The following is a 20,390-nucleotide window of genomic DNA, read 5'->3' on the forward strand; positions in this document are numbered from 1 at the left end:
TACCAGTGTCTTCTGGAGTTCCCCAAGGCTCCATACTTGGACCTCTTTTGTTCGTAGCATACGTAAATGATTTACCCTCTATAGACCCAGGTGTCTCGTTATTTGCTGATGATACAACCCTACTGTCAGCATCCTCGTCCTCAGCGGCTCTTGTACCTCGAGTGTCGGCTCAGATATGCAGTGTCCTACGCTGGATGCAAACATGGCGACTTAGACCCAACCTGACTAAAACCGAAATAATGTTCCTTCCCCCAATCTCATCCATGTCACTTTTACACCATCCTGATTTCCCAGAACCCATAAAGGTTGTTTCCAACCATAAACACCTGGGAATAATGCTTGCTGATCGTCTCTCTTGGTCTTTCCATATTGATGCTCTTTGCAGCCGTTCAAGCTCTGCCCTAGGTGTTATACGTCCCCATTGTTTCCATCTTCCTTTCAAATGTAAAATTTTGTTTTGAATCCTGGACGTGGTCTGATGTGCTCCACCTGTTATGAACCCTCTAAGATTCTCTAAATTGTCAGGATCGTACGACCACACGGCACGAGGACAACTCTTTTCCTTTACACAGTATATTTCACTTCATCTGATAATTAACAATGAACACTAATAACACCAGCTATTTATAGCATGCAGAAACAGCGTACATGCAAAACATAAGCATATAAAACTGGACATAACAGCGTATACAGCAAAACGCACACAACGCATATAGCGTATGCCATGCAGCAACATCAGCGGTACGGCGGAGTCGAAATACAACATTCAACGAATACAATGCCATAAGCGCGAAGGCCTTTCCCAATTGAGAACTGGTGGTTTACAACATTCTCCCCACCAAAGGGCTTCTCACCGCCGTACAACAATGCACACAAGTCAAAAACGATCCGGGGCTCTGACTACGCGCCCAGAACGCGTCATCTCCTGCTGCCGTGGTGGTGGTAACGGTGCTGGCGGTTCATACGCTGGCTGCTGAGGGACGATAGCAGGTTGAGCGGTATCGGCAAGCCCAGGAGCCACGTCCTGTGACGATACTTCTAATGGCACTAACCTTTGGATCGGCCTCAACAGGGTACTGGTACTCAACTTAACCTTGGCAACACGACGCTTGCCATCTCGACCAGGGAATAACTCGATGATCCGTCCCAAACGCCAGAACTGTTTGCGCTTGGTATCATCGAGAACAAAGACAACATCACCCACAGCTAAAGGGCGCGACATGGTCTGTTGGTGCTTGTTCAGCTGACTTAGGTACTCCACCTCCCAACGATTCTTGACATGCTTCAGTGTCTGACTGAGGTAACGCAATCTCGCTGACATATGCGTAGCGTCCGGGGTACCTGCTGGCTTCGCTGACGACATCCAAATGTTACCCATCATCATTGCAGGGGTTACTGGTGGCTCATCCAGGCTATCAGACACATAAGTTAACGGACGACTATTCACCACTGCTTCAACCTCATACAAGATGGTCTCAAGCTCCTGAACCTTCAGAAACGCTGTTCCCATTACCTTTTTCAAGGCACTCTTCACTGTACCAACCATTCGCTCATAGAAGCCTCCATGCCATGGTGCAGCTGGAGGATTGAACATCCATGGCACACTCAGTTTGTCAGATGCCGCCTTGAACGTTGTAGCGTTGTCAGACCTGATCCGAGACGGCAAACTACGTCTCGCGACAAACTTCCGAAATGCCATCAAAAATGACTCGGTACTTAAACTATCGACTACCTCCAAGTGAACTGCTCTGGTGGTGGCACACACAAACAATGCTATCCATACCTTCGGAGATGACTCACCACGGCGCACGTACAACGGACCAGCATAGTCGATGCCGGTAGTTGCGAACGGCCTCTCGTGAACAACTCGGTCTTCTGGCAGCGGCGGGCAGACTTCTGAGGCAGCCTTAGCCTTGTAGCGGCGGCATGTAACACATCGCTGAGTAATGTTGCGTAGCGCTCGTCGACCACCGATAATCCAGAATTTCTGACGGATAAACGACAAGACTCCTTCTACACCTTGGTGCATCCTTTCAACATGCATTTTCTCCAACAGCAAATCGGTCAGATGATGTTTGCCTAACAGGACTGGGTGCTTGGCTCCATACGCCAACTCGCTGTGCTGAAGTCGTCCCCCGGCTCTGAGCACTCCATGCTCATCCAGAAACGGTGCAAGCTGATACACCTTCGACCCGGGCTTCACTGGTTGACCTTGCTTGATCAGCTCAAGATCCTCAGCGAAACATGCGGCTTGAACGATGCGGTACAATACGTTGTCTGCTGCAAAATAGAGTTCAGCACGAGGCTCAGTGTGCTTCCACTGCAACATCCGAGTCACCATGCCCTGTGCCCTCGACCATTTACTGAATCGGAGCCACCATTCCTTATCAGATTCTCGACTACAGGTGGTGGCTGACACTCGTACTTCTACACTGGACTCATCTGTAGCTGCGGTTGAGGATGCGGTGGGCCAGCCATTGGGCTCCGTGATCCAGGTTGGTCCGCCCCTCCAGAACGGACTACGGATCTGCTGTGCACTACTCCCACGCGACGGTAAATCTGCTGGGTTGTGAAGGCCCGGGCAATGGTTCCACACAATGCCGACCTTCTTCGATATCTCTTGGACTTGACTGACGCGGTTAGCCACAAATGTTTTCCATTTGTACGATGGATTACTGATCCAATGAACGGTAGTGAGACTGTCAGTCCAGCCATAGACTTGCGTGACGGTAACACGCAGCTCCTTCACCACAAACTCAGCGTAGCGAGCCGCTAAACATACTGCTTGTAACTCAAGGCGGGCTAACGTGGGCGGAGACACAGGTGACACTTTTGCCTTGGCAAATACCAAGTGCGACTGTCCATTGACGACTGCATACAAACAACATCCAAACGCTTTCTCACTGGCATCGGCGAAGGCATGAAGCGCAATCGGCGTGTCAAGATTGCAGCAAATCCAACGTGGTATGTCAATGCTCACCACTTCGGCCAACTCTCCCCACCATTGCGCACATGCGGCTGCGATGCCATCAGGCAACATATCATCCCAGTCGCCTCCGACTTTCCAGGCTTGCTGTAGCAGTATCTTTCCCGGCACAACTGCCGGTGCTGCTAGACCTAGCGGATCAAACACTGATGCAACACACTTGAGGAGGGATCGCCGGGTCCAAACAGACGGCCTATTGGACTCGCCTAGCGCTGCTATGCTGAGCAAGTCATCACTGGTTTTCCATTTCAGACCGAGGACTTTATCTCCGGCCTCTGGATCGCACGGGATTTCGTTGCCTCGCCACTTGCGTAACTCCATGCCAGCATCCGTAAGCACACGCACGCTGAACTCTTGCATCTCCTTGGCTTCCGAGGCATTTGACACACTAGAGACCAAATCGTCAACGTAGAAACTCGTGAGCAAGAGATCAATACGATCTCGCTCTTTGGGTGCAGACAACGCCCGTAGCTCCTTCAAGTGATGCTGAATCACCGCAGTAAGCATGTACGGCGAGCAGTTTACGCCAAATGGCAGTTTCGTTAGCCTCCAGGTTAACAGTTCATCGCTGTCGCTTCGACCGGGCCACAAGAAACGCAGGTACGGACGGTCTTCGGGATTAACCGCGACCATGAAGAAAGCCTTGCGGATGTCCGCTTGCAGCGCGCTCTTATATTCACGGAACCGTAATAGCATACCTGCGAGACTCGGTAATAGCGACGGTCCAGGGTCAACCATGTCGTTCAACGACTTGCCATCTGGAGCCGTCGCCGAGGCATTGAACACCACTCTTAACTTCGTGGTTGCAGCGTGCTCGCGGAATACACCATGATGCGGTACATAGTACTCGGCATCGCTCTCACATGGCTCCAGCTCAATTGCTCCAAGCTCGCGGTACTCCCTGATCAGCACATCATCATAGAGCGCACGCTTCCCATTCCTCTTCAGCTTTTCAAGAAGCCGCGTTGCGATGACTCTAGCTTGAGCAAAGTTATCCGTTGGGCGACGCTCATTTCGCCACAAAAGACCCACTTGGTACCCGCTGCCCTGGCGACATAGCGGGAAAGATGGCAGGTGCTGATGTTGTCCTGGAGGTTCATCCAACTGCCATAGTTGTTCAATGTGGGCTGTGACACATGACACGGTCACCGGCTGACTGTTTTGACTTGGTGCAGACGCTGGACCAGATAATACATTACCTATCTCTGTGTTCCACACCGTCTCACCATTAACTTCCTTCTTGCTGTGCAGTACCGCGTTGATATAGTCTGCACCAATCAGCATATGTATTTCGTCTGATGTCCCTTGTTGAGGCTTGTCACTCAGCTCTACTCCCCAACTGTGCCACTGGGCAATGGTCTGCGGACTTGCGCACTTCAGGTCCATCTCAAGCGTTGGTTTCACGAACGCGCGTACCCGAATGCTAGTGGAGCTACCCTGGATCGTGATGGCGTACTTATCCATGCGCTGTTGGGTTGGTTCCGCGCCGAACGGCTTCACCTCTACATTTTCAACCCCAACGTGTTCTGCATCGATTGCTGACACCAACGCTGCAGTCACGAATGACGCCTCAGCACCCGAGTCCAGGAACACGCGAACCTTCGCGTTTCGAGTTCTTCCCTCAACTCGTGCCACTCCGGTCATCAGCCGCACACTTGGCGAGTGTAGACAGCACGACCCAACATTCTTCTCCGTAACTATCTCAGTCGGTTTCTCCCGGCTGTAACCTGCTCTATCCAACACCTCATGTATTAGCAGGTGGTGTTTCCTCTGGCATTTCGTACATCTCGAGCCTGACCGACATTCTCTGGCCATATGGCCATACTTCAGGCAGTTCCAGCAGAGTCTCTCTCGCTGCAGAAAACCCTTTCTCCCTTCCAGTGGCAGCGACTTTAGCTGCTTCTCTGCATCTGCGACCGATATCGCCATGCACTGTGCCGACGCCGTGGGCCTTGGCACGGATCGTTCTACTGGCTTCCTGGCAGTATCACCCTGTCGTCCGTGCGCGACCTGGTAAGACGCGCCGTGCTCCTGTACCTGGCGCAGTGACATCCCGTAGCACTGCCGTTCGACCAGGTACGTCTTCATCTCAGGTCCGCATTGCTCCAAGATTACCTGCTTTGCCATTGCTTGCAGCACCGGGGACATTTTACCTATATCGGCGCTATACTTGGTGTCCACCTCGCCATCTTCTGTCATAGCGAGTGTGGCCCACACTTCTACTTCTCGGCAAACACGGACAACGTATTGGTGAAACGACTCATCTGACCGCTGCTTGCCTGTCAGCAATGTCTTCCACGCTTTATCCGGAGTCTTTCCGAGCGAGGCGAGCAACTCTCGCTTCGCTTCCTCGTAATTATTGCATCCAATACATATCCTCTCCGCTTTGCTACCCGCTAGCGCGATGCGCAGTCGCAGCAGCCATTCGCTTTCTTCGAACTCGTTCTTGGAGCAGATGTCCTCGAACAGGTCAAGATAACGCTCCAGTGGCTGCGTTCCATCATATGAGGGGATTTTCATCAACGGTTGACGCCCCCCGCTGTTACTGGGAGCTTCCTCTGTACCTCCCATCGCGGCTTTACCATCACCCTCATACGCATTGGCGATGCGCTCGTTAATCTCCTTTAGTGTTTTGTCAAACTCGGTGCGGAGCGCCTCCTCTCGCCGTCTGGCACTGCGCTCCTCACGCTCCTCGTACTGTTGGAGCCTCTGCTCCACATGTTCCATCAACAACTCGCCTTCTAATCCTAACCGAACTCCATTGGCGATAAAGCTGGCTTCCAAATTGTGTAGTTGCTCTGCCATGCTCGCTCCTATCCTGGCGTGGTCGCCAAATGTTATGAACCCTCTAAGATTCTCTAAATTGTCAGGATCGTACGACCACACGGCACGAGGACAACTCTTTTCCTTTACACAGTATATTTCACTTCATCTGATAATTAACAATGAACACTAATAACACCAGCTATTTATAGCATGCAGAAACAGCGTACATGCAAAACATAAGCATATAAAACTGGACATAACAGCGTATACAGCAAAACGCACACAACGCATATAGCGTATGCCATGCAGCAACATCAGCGGTACGGCGGAGTCGAAATACAACATTCAACGAATACAATGCCATAAGCGCGAAGGCCTTTCCCAATTGAGAACTGGTGGTTTACAACACCACCGACCTAGGCCTCCGCTTCACTGCACAGCAAACGCGTGGAAAGAAAACAGAGAGTATGCTGCCATTGTTGTGGCATGTTGATGAGTCGCTTCACAAGCAGGCAATGAGGGCAATGTACATCATGTGTTGCCAAAAGGTTATAAATAGGGGTGAAAGTTGGCACTGAGATCCCGAGTTCGAGTACTCTGATTTTCTCCGATCGAATATTCGAGTATTTGAGTATTTTTCATCTCCTAAAAATTGCACACCAAGGGCTTTAAAATAACATGATACAACCCTGATTGAACCGAGTAGCAGTAATTTTTCTCGGGTATATCGGTTGGTGGGTCATTTGGGCTCTCTCTACTCGTGAACAAATGTTCACCACACAGCCTGCACATCACCATCTGCCGACTGCTGCCCTGAAACTGCAGATTTCTGTAGTAAATGCATGTACCATGTATGAACGAGTACTCTGATTTATTCCGAGTACGATTATTTTTGAAAAAACCGAGCGAGTACTCGAGTACTCGGTATAATTGTTTCACCCCTAGTTATAAACCATAGTAATGGCTGACTGGAAAAAACGGTAAAGATACGATATTGAGCTAAAGCCTAAAGGTCATGGATAAGTTCTAGCTAGTATTAGTAGTAATAGATGTACGTGAGAATAAGGGATCTGTAGTCCTACTCCTACTACTCACACAGGTTCTACGCTGATATGCTTCCTTCATTCATGTCCAGGGATTCTTGAATGTCACATTCAGAATTTTAGCTTCTTGATTTTTAGCTTCTTGACGACCGGCACCTTTTTCACTATGGGCATGGATGCTGCGGCTAGCACGGGTCGTGACGGAGGCTTCTGCTGCGCTTTGGCTGCTTCCACCTTCTTTGCCACTGCAGCATTCTTTTCTGCCAGCTCTTTGTTCCTGGCCTCCGCGTCCCGTCGCTGACGCTCGTCGATTTCGGATTTTGTTTTCAGCTGCTCTGTCAGCTTCTTCGCGACGTCCTGCTTTGCTTTGGCCGAGCTAATTCGCTGATCAATCCGGGCCGTGATGGTGGCGAACGTAGGTGGTGTGTACCGGCTCCTATAGTGGAGAATGATATGCTCCGTGAGTTTCTGTCGCGACCTCTGACGCATTTGAATGCTGGCTGGGCTACCGTCGTCTGGATTGCTCACCATCAGAAACGTGCTGATCTCGTTGACACGAAAATGAGCTCTGATCACTTCTTGTTTGTATGCGTCGGTTTTCGCAGTTACCGAGCCATCAGCCAGCTCTGATGCAGGTGTCCACGTTCGAATCACTGTGCAGAACTTGGCAACGTCCGGCTGAAAGACTACGTCCATCAACGAATTCAGGCTGTCTTTGTCCTCGCTGGTGAATCTGCCTTTGGTGACGAAGAGAACTTGGTGGATGCCTTCACTGCAGACATTGCCCAGTTCGGCTTGGAGACGCAGCACCTGCTCGTTGCTGAAACGGTTGTCTGCGAAGCCGATGGTGTCGACGATTTTCAACACGTAATCCTGGCCTCCGTACGCGACCTTGACGCTGTGGCTGGTGATACCCTGCGTGTGACTCGCCGGCCCGTTGGACTCAGGGAACAAACTACCGTCATAGCGACCCGCGGCAACATTACACATGGCCGACTTGCCATTACCCGTCTTGCCAGCCACCACAATCACTCTGTCGGCCTTTGCATCCGGACGACACTCTTTGCCATCCTCACAGGCGGCGGTGGCCATTGGTTTGTAGCAGACCTGTAGACTAGGTCTTGCTTTTGGGCAAACTAAGTAAGTTCCGGTGAGACGTTGCAACACGCTGGACTGGAGAGGTTGACGTACACCTTGTGAGTCGACTGTGTTGGCCTGAAATGACAGCGTGAGGATATCCACGACTCATAAAAGTAATCATTTGGGGACCAGTGTTCCGCATCCGCAGGAACGCCAACGCCCGGTACCTCTAGGCTAGGACAAGGCCAAGGGTCCAGTATTAAAGTATGAAAATTAATGTTCGTACAGATGTCCAAACTAACATTTAATACAATGTACATGTACTGTCTTTACATCAGCGTACCATGTACCACCGCTAGCACGTCCAGTCTGTGGAGAAACGCATACCCTGTTCCTGCTCCTGGCTTCGATCCATCCTCTATAAGAACCACTCGGCCGGACAAGTGACTCAAACTGCTAAGAGACAGAGAAGTGTTGAATGTCAACATTTCTACGTGACCTGTCAGGACAGCAGATGTTCGTCATTTTTTTCAACTCTTTGGGGCGAATGAGGATTGTTACGCTTAGATTTTTAGCACTCTTGGTTCATCAAATGAGGCAATCCGACTAGAGAATGGTCGCTCTGGAACGCTTTGACTAGGCAATAGAAAGAGGAAACATCTCCGCTTTTCCTTGTCACATTGCCAAGTAACGTGACTGATACATACGTACAGGTACATGATTGTACACATGGCGTGCTCCCAGCGGCAGTGATACTCGTCGAGCGCGATCGCGGTGAGTTAGTGATATCCAGCAGCTGATCAGCTCGTCAAGTGTGATAAATGGGCGTGGTGACACTTCAACGTCAGTGGAACCTGTATAACTAAGACTAAGTAAGAGTAAGACGACCGTCCAAGGGGCCTTCAAAATGTGGTCTTTGTTACCAGGTGGCCTCCTTATCCAGGGTTTTTTGTTTTATACTGAAGTCGACTAGTATAGTCCTGGTCGCAGTGGTCTCCTTGGACAGGTTGTCGCATTTTCCGGGTGGTTGCCAATGGAGGTACCCATGCACCGTGTACTAGTAACTCAATGAAGCGATTAGTACAATCATGTACACGGACAAGATATCTGGGACTGTGGGAGTACCGTTGAGTAAAGACTGAGGTATGTACATGACACATGTAACCATAAACCCTGCATCTCTGTTGGTTCTCTCCGCCTTTTCGTCCTTTGAGTTTGGCTTTGCTCTGGACTTTTGTGCGGGTCATGGCACATGTACATGTACATGTACATGTACTTGTACTGTTGTAGTACATGATGGATTCTTCAGACAGACGGACTCCCTCTTGTCGATGCAGGTAAAGATGCGCAAGGTTTCTATTCAACGCCTACCGGTATACCGTGGGTACGCCGTGATCATCTTGAAAGGGTCCTGTACACCTGAGGACAGTGAGGTCCACACCCTTCTCAGCCGGGAATATGGGTTTCCACAAAAAATTCTGAATATTTTCTGAATTTTGGCGATTTTTTGATTTCTTTATGAATTTCGAGTCCCTTTTGTTGAATTTTGCCATACATTACCCACTTGCATGTTGGTTTTGGGTTTCCAGTAAGCTGTTGGATGCCATCGTCCCATCGACCTGTGTGGAGAAACCTTGGATCAAAACAATAATAATAATAATCACCGGAACTGGAAAGCAGATTGACTGAAGATTGATCACAACCATTTTTCTTCGGCCACCATTTTGCGTTACCATGGTGTTGCCATGGTGAAATCCAGAAATTTCGGCGCAACCCGAGTGATTGGCTGAATTTTTTTAAATTTTGAGATTTTTTTTAATTCTATCATTGAAATTTGCCTAATATTTTTGAATTTTGAATTTCAATTTTGAGATTTTTTCTGGAATTTTGTGGAAACCCTTAGCCGGGAAGGACTTAGGTATTACATCATGTACATTGTAGATCTACTCTCAGGGATGTCCCCTGGCTATGCTCATTACATGATTGTACTATGTTTTTCGATTTTGACAGCATGTTACAAGGCGAGGACGCGTAGTGCTCCTGACTACAACCATAATCTTGTAACATGCTGTCAAAATCGAAAAACATGTTAAATTAAACTACCAAGCAAGGCTTCTGTGTATATATGATTATGTCATTGGTCTGCACCCTCTGATTGAGAGTCTGGAGGAACCCAGTTAGCACATCCAAAACTGGTACGCCGATTATTATTCTTGTGAGGGACGGTTGCGCAACATCAGGAAGTGGCTCGACCGCCTTATCGATCAGGGTGAAGCTTTCGGCTACCTAGTTAGTTGAACCGACAAAGAGTATCATTATTGTATCCCCGGACCTCGTTCAGCAAGCTAATGATATCTCCGGGGATCTGAAAGTAGCCACATCCGCCCGCTTCCTAGGAGGCTGTATCGGTGAACCTGACGGAGTGAAATCGTTTGTCCAGGGGAGAGTGGAGACGTGGGTGAGCAGTGTCGATTACCTTGCCGCTGCTGGCAGGAAATATCCCCAGTCCGCATATTGTGCGTTGAATCGATCTCTTTATCATGTGAGTGGTCATACCTTCAGCGTGTTGTCCAGGGTCTTGAAGAGGAGTTTGCTCCACTTCGAGACGTCATCCTGGAGCAATTTGCCACAGCCGCATCCTTGGGCGGGAGGTTCTTCTTCCGGAACACCAGCTCCTCACCCTGCCAGTCAAGTATGGTGGCTTGGCTTTGGCCGATCCTGTCCACTCAGCACCCCAGGCTTACCAGAACTCGAGAAACGCAACTGACATCCTGCGCAACTCCATCCAATCTGGTAACCATGGGTTATAGCAACATCAGTAGGCTACATGTACTGTAGCGGACATGGAAATCCGGTCGATTGACCGGGGCCGGCGCCCTCAGCGCGTACAGAACGCTGTATGCAATGCACATGTTGATCTGATGCGACCAGCGGGCAGCAGCGCATAAGGGGTCGTCCATTATTATCGAACTTTTTTCACGAAACGAAATAATTTCGTTATGGGGTGGGAGGGGGTTGACCAATTTCGTTTCAGAAAAGTTCGATACATGTACATGGCCATAGGAGCAGTGACACACTTGCGACTTTTGTTGTATATGCATGTATATGTCAACAATGTTTACGTTCTGAGGGGGAGGGAGGGAGGGGTTGGGTCTAAACTAAAATAATTCGTTTGGTGAAAAAAGTTCGATATTTCCGGACGGCCCCTAAATGCATGTGTGTAGATCTACCGCATGGCCACGGCTGCATGGCCAGCGCCCTGGGGCCGCTAGACGTGCGACCGGATTTCCATGTCCACAACAGGTCATGTACATGTGCATGACATTGTACATGTCTCTCAGATAGAACAGTTCATTTTTGTGCCAAATGGAAGGACGACAGACTCTTTCATAGAAGCTTTGACACGCTTTCCGCCTTTTCATTGTATCATCTATTCTTGGATTGTTTACTTTCAGGCCGTGAGGAACAGGTTTTTCGAAGTACTTTCGAAGTGCTATTACCGAAGCAACTTCGTGTAGCGTTCCGAAAACACTGAACCGGCGTTGAGAGATGTCGCGCACGATGTTCTACCAACATCTCAATAGGTGTGTAAGAATCTTGTGCACGTAATGTGTGCAGTGCATGTGTGTGCGTGCTCTCCGCGCACCCTGCTAATCCCTAGGCATAGGCCATACAGTATTGCGTCTGGCGGGTGCTGACGGTTTTCAACGGTTGCCTATCACTGACGCAAAGGACCCACCGGCAAAGCCGATTTCGGATCTCTAGAAAGAAGCGCAAATGTTATCTGTTCTAACTCCAACCTGCACGGGGAGCAACTGTTTACGAATCTCCACTTTTGAACCACTCAATTGGCATATTGAACATAGAGAACACTCGCAAGATCAGTACGTACTTTGTACTTCCGCTGCTCTAACTAGAACATATTACAACCCCGGCCATGCTTCTGCTGCTGTGGAGTTATAATGTTAGCGGGTAAGGATGTCGAGGACTCACACTGAAGAGCGCTTGATCAGAAAACTTCCAAAGCCCCGTTGAACAATCAGGCATTTCCCGCAAAGTCCATTTCTTTCTTTCTTTTTTCTTTGCACTTGATCAACCCGCAGTTGAGTCACGGAGTGCGTGGCCATTTCCTTCACGTTCTGTCTTTACGCGCGTCTGCAAGTCTAAAGCTGGACCATCTAAATCCAACAATGCCGTGCACAAAGGCCAATTAGGCCTCTCACCACTTGTCGGCTTCGAGACCACAAGCCGGCAAAACAAACCGATTTAGCTCCACTCAGCGACAACGCTGCTATTTCGATAGAATGCCGAGCCCCTGTGCAACTTATCGCAAGTACAACCAACTGCAAACTACATTGATTGCTGCAAGGTATGCTGCGTTTCTTCAATATTCAGGAACCCGGATTCGAGCTCAATGTGCGTAATACTGGTGAGATGAACTTCAATTGCAGCTAGTCACTTTGACTTCGCTTCCGCGCAGGTACGGTTGTGAAGAGGTGACGTGAAGGTCGCAACGCAGCCGGAAAGATAGAGAGTTCTCTGAGAGAGAGAGAGAGAGAAAGAAGGAGAACGCCTTTCCAGCTCTCTCCGTTTTGCTCTGAATTCTAGGAATGGAGGAGAGTAGCTGCGTAGCGTGCCTTCAGCAGCGTATTACCGTGTGTACAGGCTCTGTTAGGACGCCAGTAGGAACCAAGAGGAGCCCGTCTACTATGCACGGATCGAGTAGACTAACGAGGATTTATTGGAGTGCATTAGCCGCTTGGATAATATTGGTTTGCTGCCTTCAGCAGGTAAGAATGGAACACAATCATGCACGTGGAACGTGCTGGCTGACGAGTACATGACTGTATTTTTATGAGGCAGAGCCACTTCTCAAGGACTCCACACTCCAATGAAGTGATTGACCACTTGAAGGACCCTGTTGTATTCACGGTGTTGTGCCACCACTTGAAAACCTCTGGAGCACACTATCCCAACCATGCAGATTCCTTCCAATGCTGCCACACTGAGTGAACCAGTATCCTATTGCAGCTCTAGAGACGTACCAACATTCACCCTGTGATAATACAATAGCTCCTTTGGAAAATAGGTTTCTCGCTCGAGGTGTGAACACCACTGAATACAAGTTCACGCTGTGCAGCTCCGAATCCAGTAGCCCACTTAAGCTCACACTTCAGGGTGTCACCTAAAATCTGTGCCCTGAGTTGCTGCAATGATCACGTTATAGAAATTGAATGTTTGTCATACCCCAGAGCAATCATTTACACACATTACTCACCGAGCGAAACTGCTCTAAGCTGGTTGTGTTTCTCAACACAATCGTAAGCCGGTGGTAACGCGGATGCGCAAACTTTACTCTACTTTGCTCCTAAGAACCCCCCCCCCCTCTCTCTCTCTCTCTCTCTCTCTCTCTCTCTCTCTCTCTCTCTCTCTCTCTCTCTCTCTCTCTCTCTCTCTCTCTCTCTCTCTTTCTCTCTCTATCTCTCTCTCTCTCTCTCTCTCTCTCTCTCTCTCTCTCTCTCTCTCTCTCTCTCTCTCTCTCTATCTCTCTCTCTCTCTCTCTCTCTCTCTCTCTCTCTCTCTCTCTCTCTCTCTCTCTCTCTCTCTCTCTTTCTCTCTCTCTCTCTCTCTCGGGCACCCAACCAGCACACCAACAGTCTTTGTGCTGTTGAGGCTGATAGTGAAGAGTAATCGCTTCACTAAATGCAGCATAGAGACAGCCGTGACCCTCCTTTTTTTTTTTTTTTTTTTTTTTTTTTTACTATTGAACACTCACTGCATGATGAACTAAAATGAGGAGAAGAACTCGACACAATGGTACATATCCAGCAGGACGGAGTGGGTGGGACCTGTGAAGCTCAGCCGACCAAGGGTCTCGGCATCACAGCTGCACATGTGCACCAAAGGAAACAAAAATGGGGAGTGGAAGGGCGGGGAGGGGAGCAGGAGAGCAAGAACTCTAAGGGTAGGAAAGAGAGGAGGGGGGGGGGGGGGTAGGAAACCAGGAAACTTGTTATTCCAAGATATGAGTGCAAACAAGTATGCAAACAAGTACAAATATAGCAGTATCAAGATCATGATGCTGAGGCGAAAGTAGAGGCTGATTGCCGTGCAGATTTGACGAAAGATTAGAGTTAGAATGGAGGAGAGTTAGAGAGAGATAAAGACAGATTGATTGGGAGTTTGATGAGAAGGGAGTGCTCCGAGCCCTAGTACTTCAATTGTAGTGATTGTAGTGTAGTAGTCTTGAATAACGTTACCACTCCGGACTTTCATGGATATGTGACTACGCTAATGTGGGAGACGGCTAGGTGGCGTTTCCGACCAACTAATTACTTGAAAACAGTTTGTGATCAGCATCACATCAGCATTCTTTTAAAAGTTTATGAGATTGGAAATGCAGAAAGGGCTGAAGAAAAAAGTGTCTGTCACCAAAGTTATCAGTTAGGGAAGATCCCTTTCATCTCTCTAAGTGCTTTTTCTTATTGTGTTGTTACTCAAACAAGGCACTAGCAGGCAAGATTCCCAATAGGGACTGGACGCTGCCGTCGCTATCTGCAAACGCTGTAGGGAGCTCCGAGTACAGAGATGGCTTGAGAACCCTCGCCGTTCTGATAGACCGCGGCAGCTTGCGTGCGTCGGTTTTGAAGCGAGTCTCGGACAGCATTGACGGATTCCTACATGGGCACGCACCGTCCGATGCGCCGCCCGGCCATATGAGTGTGGCACCGTCGGCAGAAGGCCGTCAAAAGGCATTCAACCGATTCATGCTGCTGCCGTTCAGCCATTCAGGTAGGTGAAGCGTGAAAACGTTGGAATCCCTCGTTTTCCAACGCGAAGCCCTACATGTATAGTACGACAATCTGTACAATGCAGCTTCACAGATGGACTGTTGGACACCCATCTGCATTATTGACTATTGTATAGGCTTCACTTTGCAGCACCACTCTTCATGGACTGTACTCTAGTCTGTTGAGCTTCTGGCTTTTCTTCCCTTTTCTTTCATCATTCATTTCCTGAAAAGGGTCAGACGATTACTTTATACTTAAAGTACACAGAGGCAATATGCTTTGGTTCTGCAAGAGTGCTCAATGCCTGATTCAGCATCGTTGTCTGATGATTGGTTCAGCCATGAAACTCTGAGTCACAACGGAATAAATTTGCCAAGGTTTTCATTGTGTGCCTTTGTGTACTTAAAGTACAGTCATAGTAATTATGTTACCGCTACTACCTAAGCAGTGATGGTCAGCGAGAGAAGCTTGCCACTCATGTACAGAAAGAATGTGCCGCACCGTGAAATGAATGATTCTGAATACTAGTATCACAAGTCCTATACATGTACATGCCATTGTGGAATGATCCATCATGATTGTTATGTAGACGTCATAGTCGTACAATAGGGCTTGAAAGTGATGACGTCAAAACGGCCAGGGAGTAGTAAGTTGACATCAGATTTCTATTTTTGGGTCCACTAAGGTGTGACTTTGCTATTGCCTAAGTATGTGGGTGCATAGCAACCCACTCATGTCGCATGCAGGTGTGACTTTTATTTCGCCACCAGTTGTAACCCCGCCCCCAGTAGCCAAATCAGTCAGTTTCACTGGCTACATCACCATGCTGTGGGTAAGACCGCTTGAAATGTGCTTGGATCCATACAAAAACTGGATCCAAGTGGATCCAGTTTTTGAATTTTTGAAATTGTTGCTATGCTGTGACGTAGCACTTTCAAGCCCTATTAGTAAAGAAAGGCTATTACTGTAATTTCACAAATTTTCGGTGTACTTTTATTTTCGGTACTTTCGGTGCGTCTGTTTCATACCTAAAATTTCAATACACCGGACAAACACTAACACACATAATCCAATAGGGAACTGCTTCTCTGTACCGAAAATTTCTGTTCGCCTAACTTATAGCCTAGCCTGTTGCCCTCATACCGAAAATATTGAGCACCGAAAATTTCTGAAATTAGAGTACACAATTTACACGTCTGAAGTACATTTATACCGGTGCCTTGTTAAAAAAAAGGCCCAAGTATTATTTCCACTAACAGTCATCCAAAGGTTGCCCAGTATGGGGCCGTAGATCGAAGTAGCCGTAGTTTGGTGTTCGGATAAATGGGGTATGATAGCAACACCAATCTTTGTGGCAAGAAATCATCGGGATTCCGTTTCGTTCCACTGTCGTTGTCTGAGCGATGCATTATTATCCTCTACTACTTTTTTTTGTAAGCTCTAGTGGCTGTAGTTGTAAATTTGTGATTGTTCACCCCTCCATGTCAGGTGTGGGCTTGGCGGTGGACACAAAGGAAGATGGAGAACTCTTGTCCGCTGTCGCAAGTCTCAAGCCCTTGCATCGCGACAACGACCGCTGTGAAACGTTCTCGCTGCGAGCACTGTGGAATGCCGTGGCCAGTTCGCCAGTGGCGAACAACTCCGTCATCCTTGTCATTACGGATAGCCAGCCGATGGATCAGGTGGCTGGTCAAATAGTACTGGAGAAAGTCCTCCAGAAGCGAGTCATGGTAAGATCTCGGTGCAGTGTGTACATGTACTTGTGTGTGTGTGCGTGCGTGCGTACGTATGATTGTATGTTGCTCTATTAGGACTATCATTTTCTGCTTTCATGTAACGTTACGTTATGGATTTGAAGTCCACTTTGAAACCATTAGCGTGTATACTTCAAAAGTCTGCTTGTTATTGTTATCCTACAATGTACATTGACAGACAAGGTCAGCCAACCCACCCCATGCCTACAGTTGTGCAGAGGAAGTATTCCTTACAATCATACAGCTGGCGAAAAATTGATTTTAAAAAATCAATTTTTCGCCAGCTGTATGATTGTACTTTGTAGTCTTCGGGGTGCTTAGTCGAATGGTCTTGGTCCGAGGAAGCTGAGACGCTCCCTTCCTTCTATATTCCAACTCGGACTCGCCACTTCCAACAAAACTGCCTCCAGGCTGTACAACTTTCCCACCAAGGTTCCACTCAAAGGTTCAAAGGTTCAACTCGAGTGACAGGAACCCGCCCAAACAGGCTGTAAGTAAGCTGCGGACATGGTGACCAGGTGACTGGTGTACGCATGAGCACTTTACCACTTACTCAACCGTGCTAGATTGGACATAAGGCCCGAACGCTGCATCGCAGCATACAAATTTTTGCATGCAAATCCCCATCTAGTAGGGCGCAGTCACCCAGTTTCGGTTGAAGTGGCGAGTTCGTCCGGGAATAAAGGAGGAAGGGAGCGTCTCAGCTTCCTCGGACCAATACCATTCAATTCAGTACCCCGAAGACTACAACTGGTGAAAATTTGATTTTAGGGTATACAAAGCCTGCGTCACATTGATTGCAACACTTGCAAAGTGATTTCTGTGCATCCCTGTGCCTGGCAGATCAACTTCATCATAGCCGGCCACTGCACAATGCTGGCAGGCTGGCGACTTCACCCGATCTACTACCGCCTGGCCGAGGCCACCGGAGGACAGATGATGGTGACACAGCGTCAGGGCCAGGCGGCACACATCATGACGAGTCTGCTCTATTCCCTGGCCAGTAAGTGCCTTTTTTCTTTTTTTCTTCTTATTTTACTAGGGAATTCCCAACAGGCGTCATCGCCTTCTTACAGGGAACCCTAAGAAAGTCTTGATGGATGATCGAAATTCAGCAGGTGAACTAGAAAGGCGGTAAGCAGGTGGCAGTGCATTCCACCGGTCAGAATCATGCAATCATGCAATCAAAAACGTGAGGGGTTTAAACTGCAAAGGACACTAAGAAAGGCATCATGGTGGGTCTGCTCTATCCCCTGGCCAGCAAGTGCCTTGCATGGTGCCTTCACGACGCGGGACAATTTTTTATATTTTTTACTGAATACCACAGAACCATCAGATGCTGCGCAGCGGGGGCGGTGGCATATTGGATGGAAGTGGGGAAACAATCATGCGCCCGATCACGAACGGGAGGGAATTTTAGCTGGAAGAACACTAAGAGTGAGCACAAACTTCAGGTTCCTCAACACCAACCCTTTGAAATGTTTGAAATATTTTACAAGTAAACTTCCATGCCTTCTCCTCAGGTGATGTACAGGCAAAAAAACAGAGGAACAGGAGCAATTGTGGAATTGAAACTGAAACCCTCCGCGGAATAATCACTAAACTCCCGTTGGTTAGCACTATTGAACAGTGCTCCAGCTCACGTTGATGCCGTGGAATGTCTCAGTACTCCTTGTTAGTTTGGTGCTAGAGTGTGCACATCTCACAGTTTAGAATCTGGTCTAGTTTGTGGGCTCTAACGCATAACGTGCGCCCCACTATTTCCATGTTTTCAATTGAATACAATCACCTAACATTGTCTGTCTCTATACCCACTTGCTTTGTAGGAATGCCTGTTCACCTGTTTCGGCAGGAGTTGATAGCAAGCGATCAGTCGTCGGAGCAATCGCTGCTGATACCGTTTGACATGGCCACGGCCAACATCAGCATTGTCATCATGTGCTCTGAACCACTCATTGCACCAAGAATATCGGTGAGTTAGCGCATGCACGGATAATATACAGTCAGACCTCGCTTATCCGCTCCTCTTTTATCCGTATCCCTCGCCATCCGGAAGAAAACCGTTGGTTACCGATTCACATCACATGCCATGCACACACACACAGTATGTGTGTTCGATTATCCGGTTCCCTCGCCTATCCGGATTGTTTTCTGGAAAACGGATGTGTGCGGTTACGCGAGGTCTGACTGCAATGGACAACGGTGGTGACATGACAATAGACATGTATGCGTTGATGCGGGGGAGGGGGGGCGGGGGCGAGGGGGGCGGGGGCGGGGGGGGGGGGCGGGGCGGGGGCGAGGGGGGCGGGGGCGGGGGCGGGGGGGGGGGCGGGGGCGGGGGGATGGCGGGGGGAAAATGACTACATGTACTACTGCCGTGGACATGGAAATCCGGTCGCACGCCTAGCGGCCCACGGGGCGCTGGCCACGCAGCCGTGAGCATGCATACGATACGGCACGCGCACGTTCATTTATGCGCCGCAGCGCGCTGTTCGCATCGGACGAACATGATTGTGCGCTGCATGCACCGTTCTGTACGCATTGGGGGCACCGGCCCCGGTCATTCGACTGGATTTCCATGTCCAGGACAGTAGTCTCCCCGCTTCTCTCAACACACCTTGCGTATTATTTCATGCGTGAAGTGTGTGAGTACAGTGAAGACTGCGTCCCACCAGGCTGTGTAGTATCACGGGAAGCATGGGTTTCGAAGTCTGAAGAAAATCTTGAACAGTGCCTGCTGGCATGACAGGCTACACAACAGCTCAGTTGTTGAAGCATCGCTGACCTCAAGTGATGGTCCCTGGTTCAAGTTTTGGTGGTGACAGTCATCACTTTCCTTCAGACTTCCCTTTTCCATTCCCTCAGAGTATGAACACTGTTGTTTTCATGGGAAATGTTTATCTTTACAACAATGGCATGGGTTGAGAGAGGCGGTTCGGTTGATTCCAATGTATTCGCCTGTCATTCGTACCTCCCCGCGCAGGTTACCGACAGCCAAACCGGTCGTCCCGTGGCGGCCCGGACGATCAGGACGGCGAACGGCGCCATCCTCTCGCTCACGGGATCGTTCGACTCCGACCTGCTGAGCGTGTCGGTCGACCTCGGCCAGGCCAACGACGTGTGCTCTCTGAGTGTCCTGGGTACCAGTCATCTACACGTGGACTACAGGTAAAAGCGGGCCTCACCATCACTATGCTCCCACTATGCAATTGTTTGTCTTTGCCTGTGAGCTGTGATCATTGTTAAAAAATATATATTATATATAAAAAATGGTAAACACTGAGGCAGCATACTGCAGTTGCGCTTGGCGAAATCCGACCCATAGTGCACGTTTGACGCCCTCAACTTGCTTGATGCCCTGGAAGTGGGTTGAATGCGGCTGGACGCACACATGTAACAAGTGCAGTGATGTCATCAGAACTGGTCCAGGGCGTCAGTGTTGCACTTTGGGTCGGATTTCAGTGAGCGCAACTGTACTAGGCCATAGGTTAGCACCAGGGCTGAGGCGGGTATCGGGTTCGGATAGTTGTCGACGGGTAGAATGGGTACCCGATCAGGTAATGTTTCCATGGTAACACCAAAATGGTCCCCTTCCCTTACACACTGGGCAGACATGCGCACGGACATGATCTTGTACACGTGCACTGTATAATTATGATGTCATCTGCGACTTCGGGTTTTCGGGTACTGTTCTGTACCCGTCTACCCGAGGTCCTCACGGGTAGCACGGGTACCCGACTACCCGTGCACACCACTAGTTTGCACATAGACGCCGTGTGTCTTTCCACCCATGGGCTTATACGTGAGCTTTTGCCATAGTTGCACGTTTTGCAGGTCGATTGACCTCACGTATAGGTGCTTGCGCTTGCGATTCTGTTACAAATATGGAATGTTGGGTGCATTTATCCCCAGATATAGGCACACATGCGCTTTTCTGAGTGTCATTACGGTATGCAAATTGGTGTGACAG

General features: G+C 49.0%; 2 protein-coding genes across 2 annotated transcripts in view; one reads left to right on the forward strand and one right to left on the reverse strand.

The window, feature by feature from the left end:
• Window positions 1-458: 458 nt before the first annotated feature.
• Window positions 459-8,132, reverse strand: LOC135829424 (uncharacterized). Its single transcript, XM_065341833.1, has 2 exons — window positions 6,165-8,132; window positions 459-489 (listed from the first exon to the last, which is right to left on the reverse strand). The coding sequence occupies exon 1, from the start codon at window positions 7,885-7,887 to the stop codon at window positions 6,907-6,909; it is 981 nt and encodes a 326-aa protein (XP_065197905.1). The 5' UTR covers window positions 7,888-8,132; the 3' UTR covers window positions 459-489; window positions 6,165-6,906.
• A 4,219-nt stretch (window positions 8,133-12,351) lies between these two features.
• The window catches only part of LOC135829599 (uncharacterized), a 25,410-nt gene continuing 17,371 nt past the window's right edge, over window positions 12,352-20,390 (forward strand). Inside the window, exons 1-6 of the mRNA XM_065341992.1 lie at window positions 12,352-12,665; window positions 14,382-14,667; window positions 16,155-16,396; window positions 17,264-17,423; window positions 18,247-18,392; window positions 19,404-19,588. Of these exons, the coding sequence (XP_065198064.1) occupies window positions 12,486-12,665; window positions 14,382-14,667; window positions 16,155-16,396; window positions 17,264-17,423; window positions 18,247-18,392; window positions 19,404-19,588 (1,199 nt within the window). The 5' untranslated portion in view covers window positions 12,352-12,485. The remainder of the gene's footprint in view (window positions 12,666-14,381; window positions 14,668-16,154; window positions 16,397-17,263; window positions 17,424-18,246; window positions 18,393-19,403; window positions 19,589-20,390) is intronic.

The sequence above is a fragment of the Sycon ciliatum genome, chromosome 13 (genome assembly GCF_964019385.1).
Source record: "Sycon ciliatum chromosome 13, ocSycCili1.1, whole genome shotgun sequence".
Taxonomy (NCBI): Eukaryota; Metazoa; Porifera; class Calcarea; order Leucosolenida; family Sycettidae; genus Sycon; species Sycon ciliatum.

Bases quoted from the DNA above. Each gene is read 5' to 3' on its own strand.
- LOC135829424 (XM_065341833.1), bottom strand. From the start codon at position 7,887: ATGGCCACCGCCGCCTGTGAGGATGGCAAAGAGTGTCGTCCGGATGCA.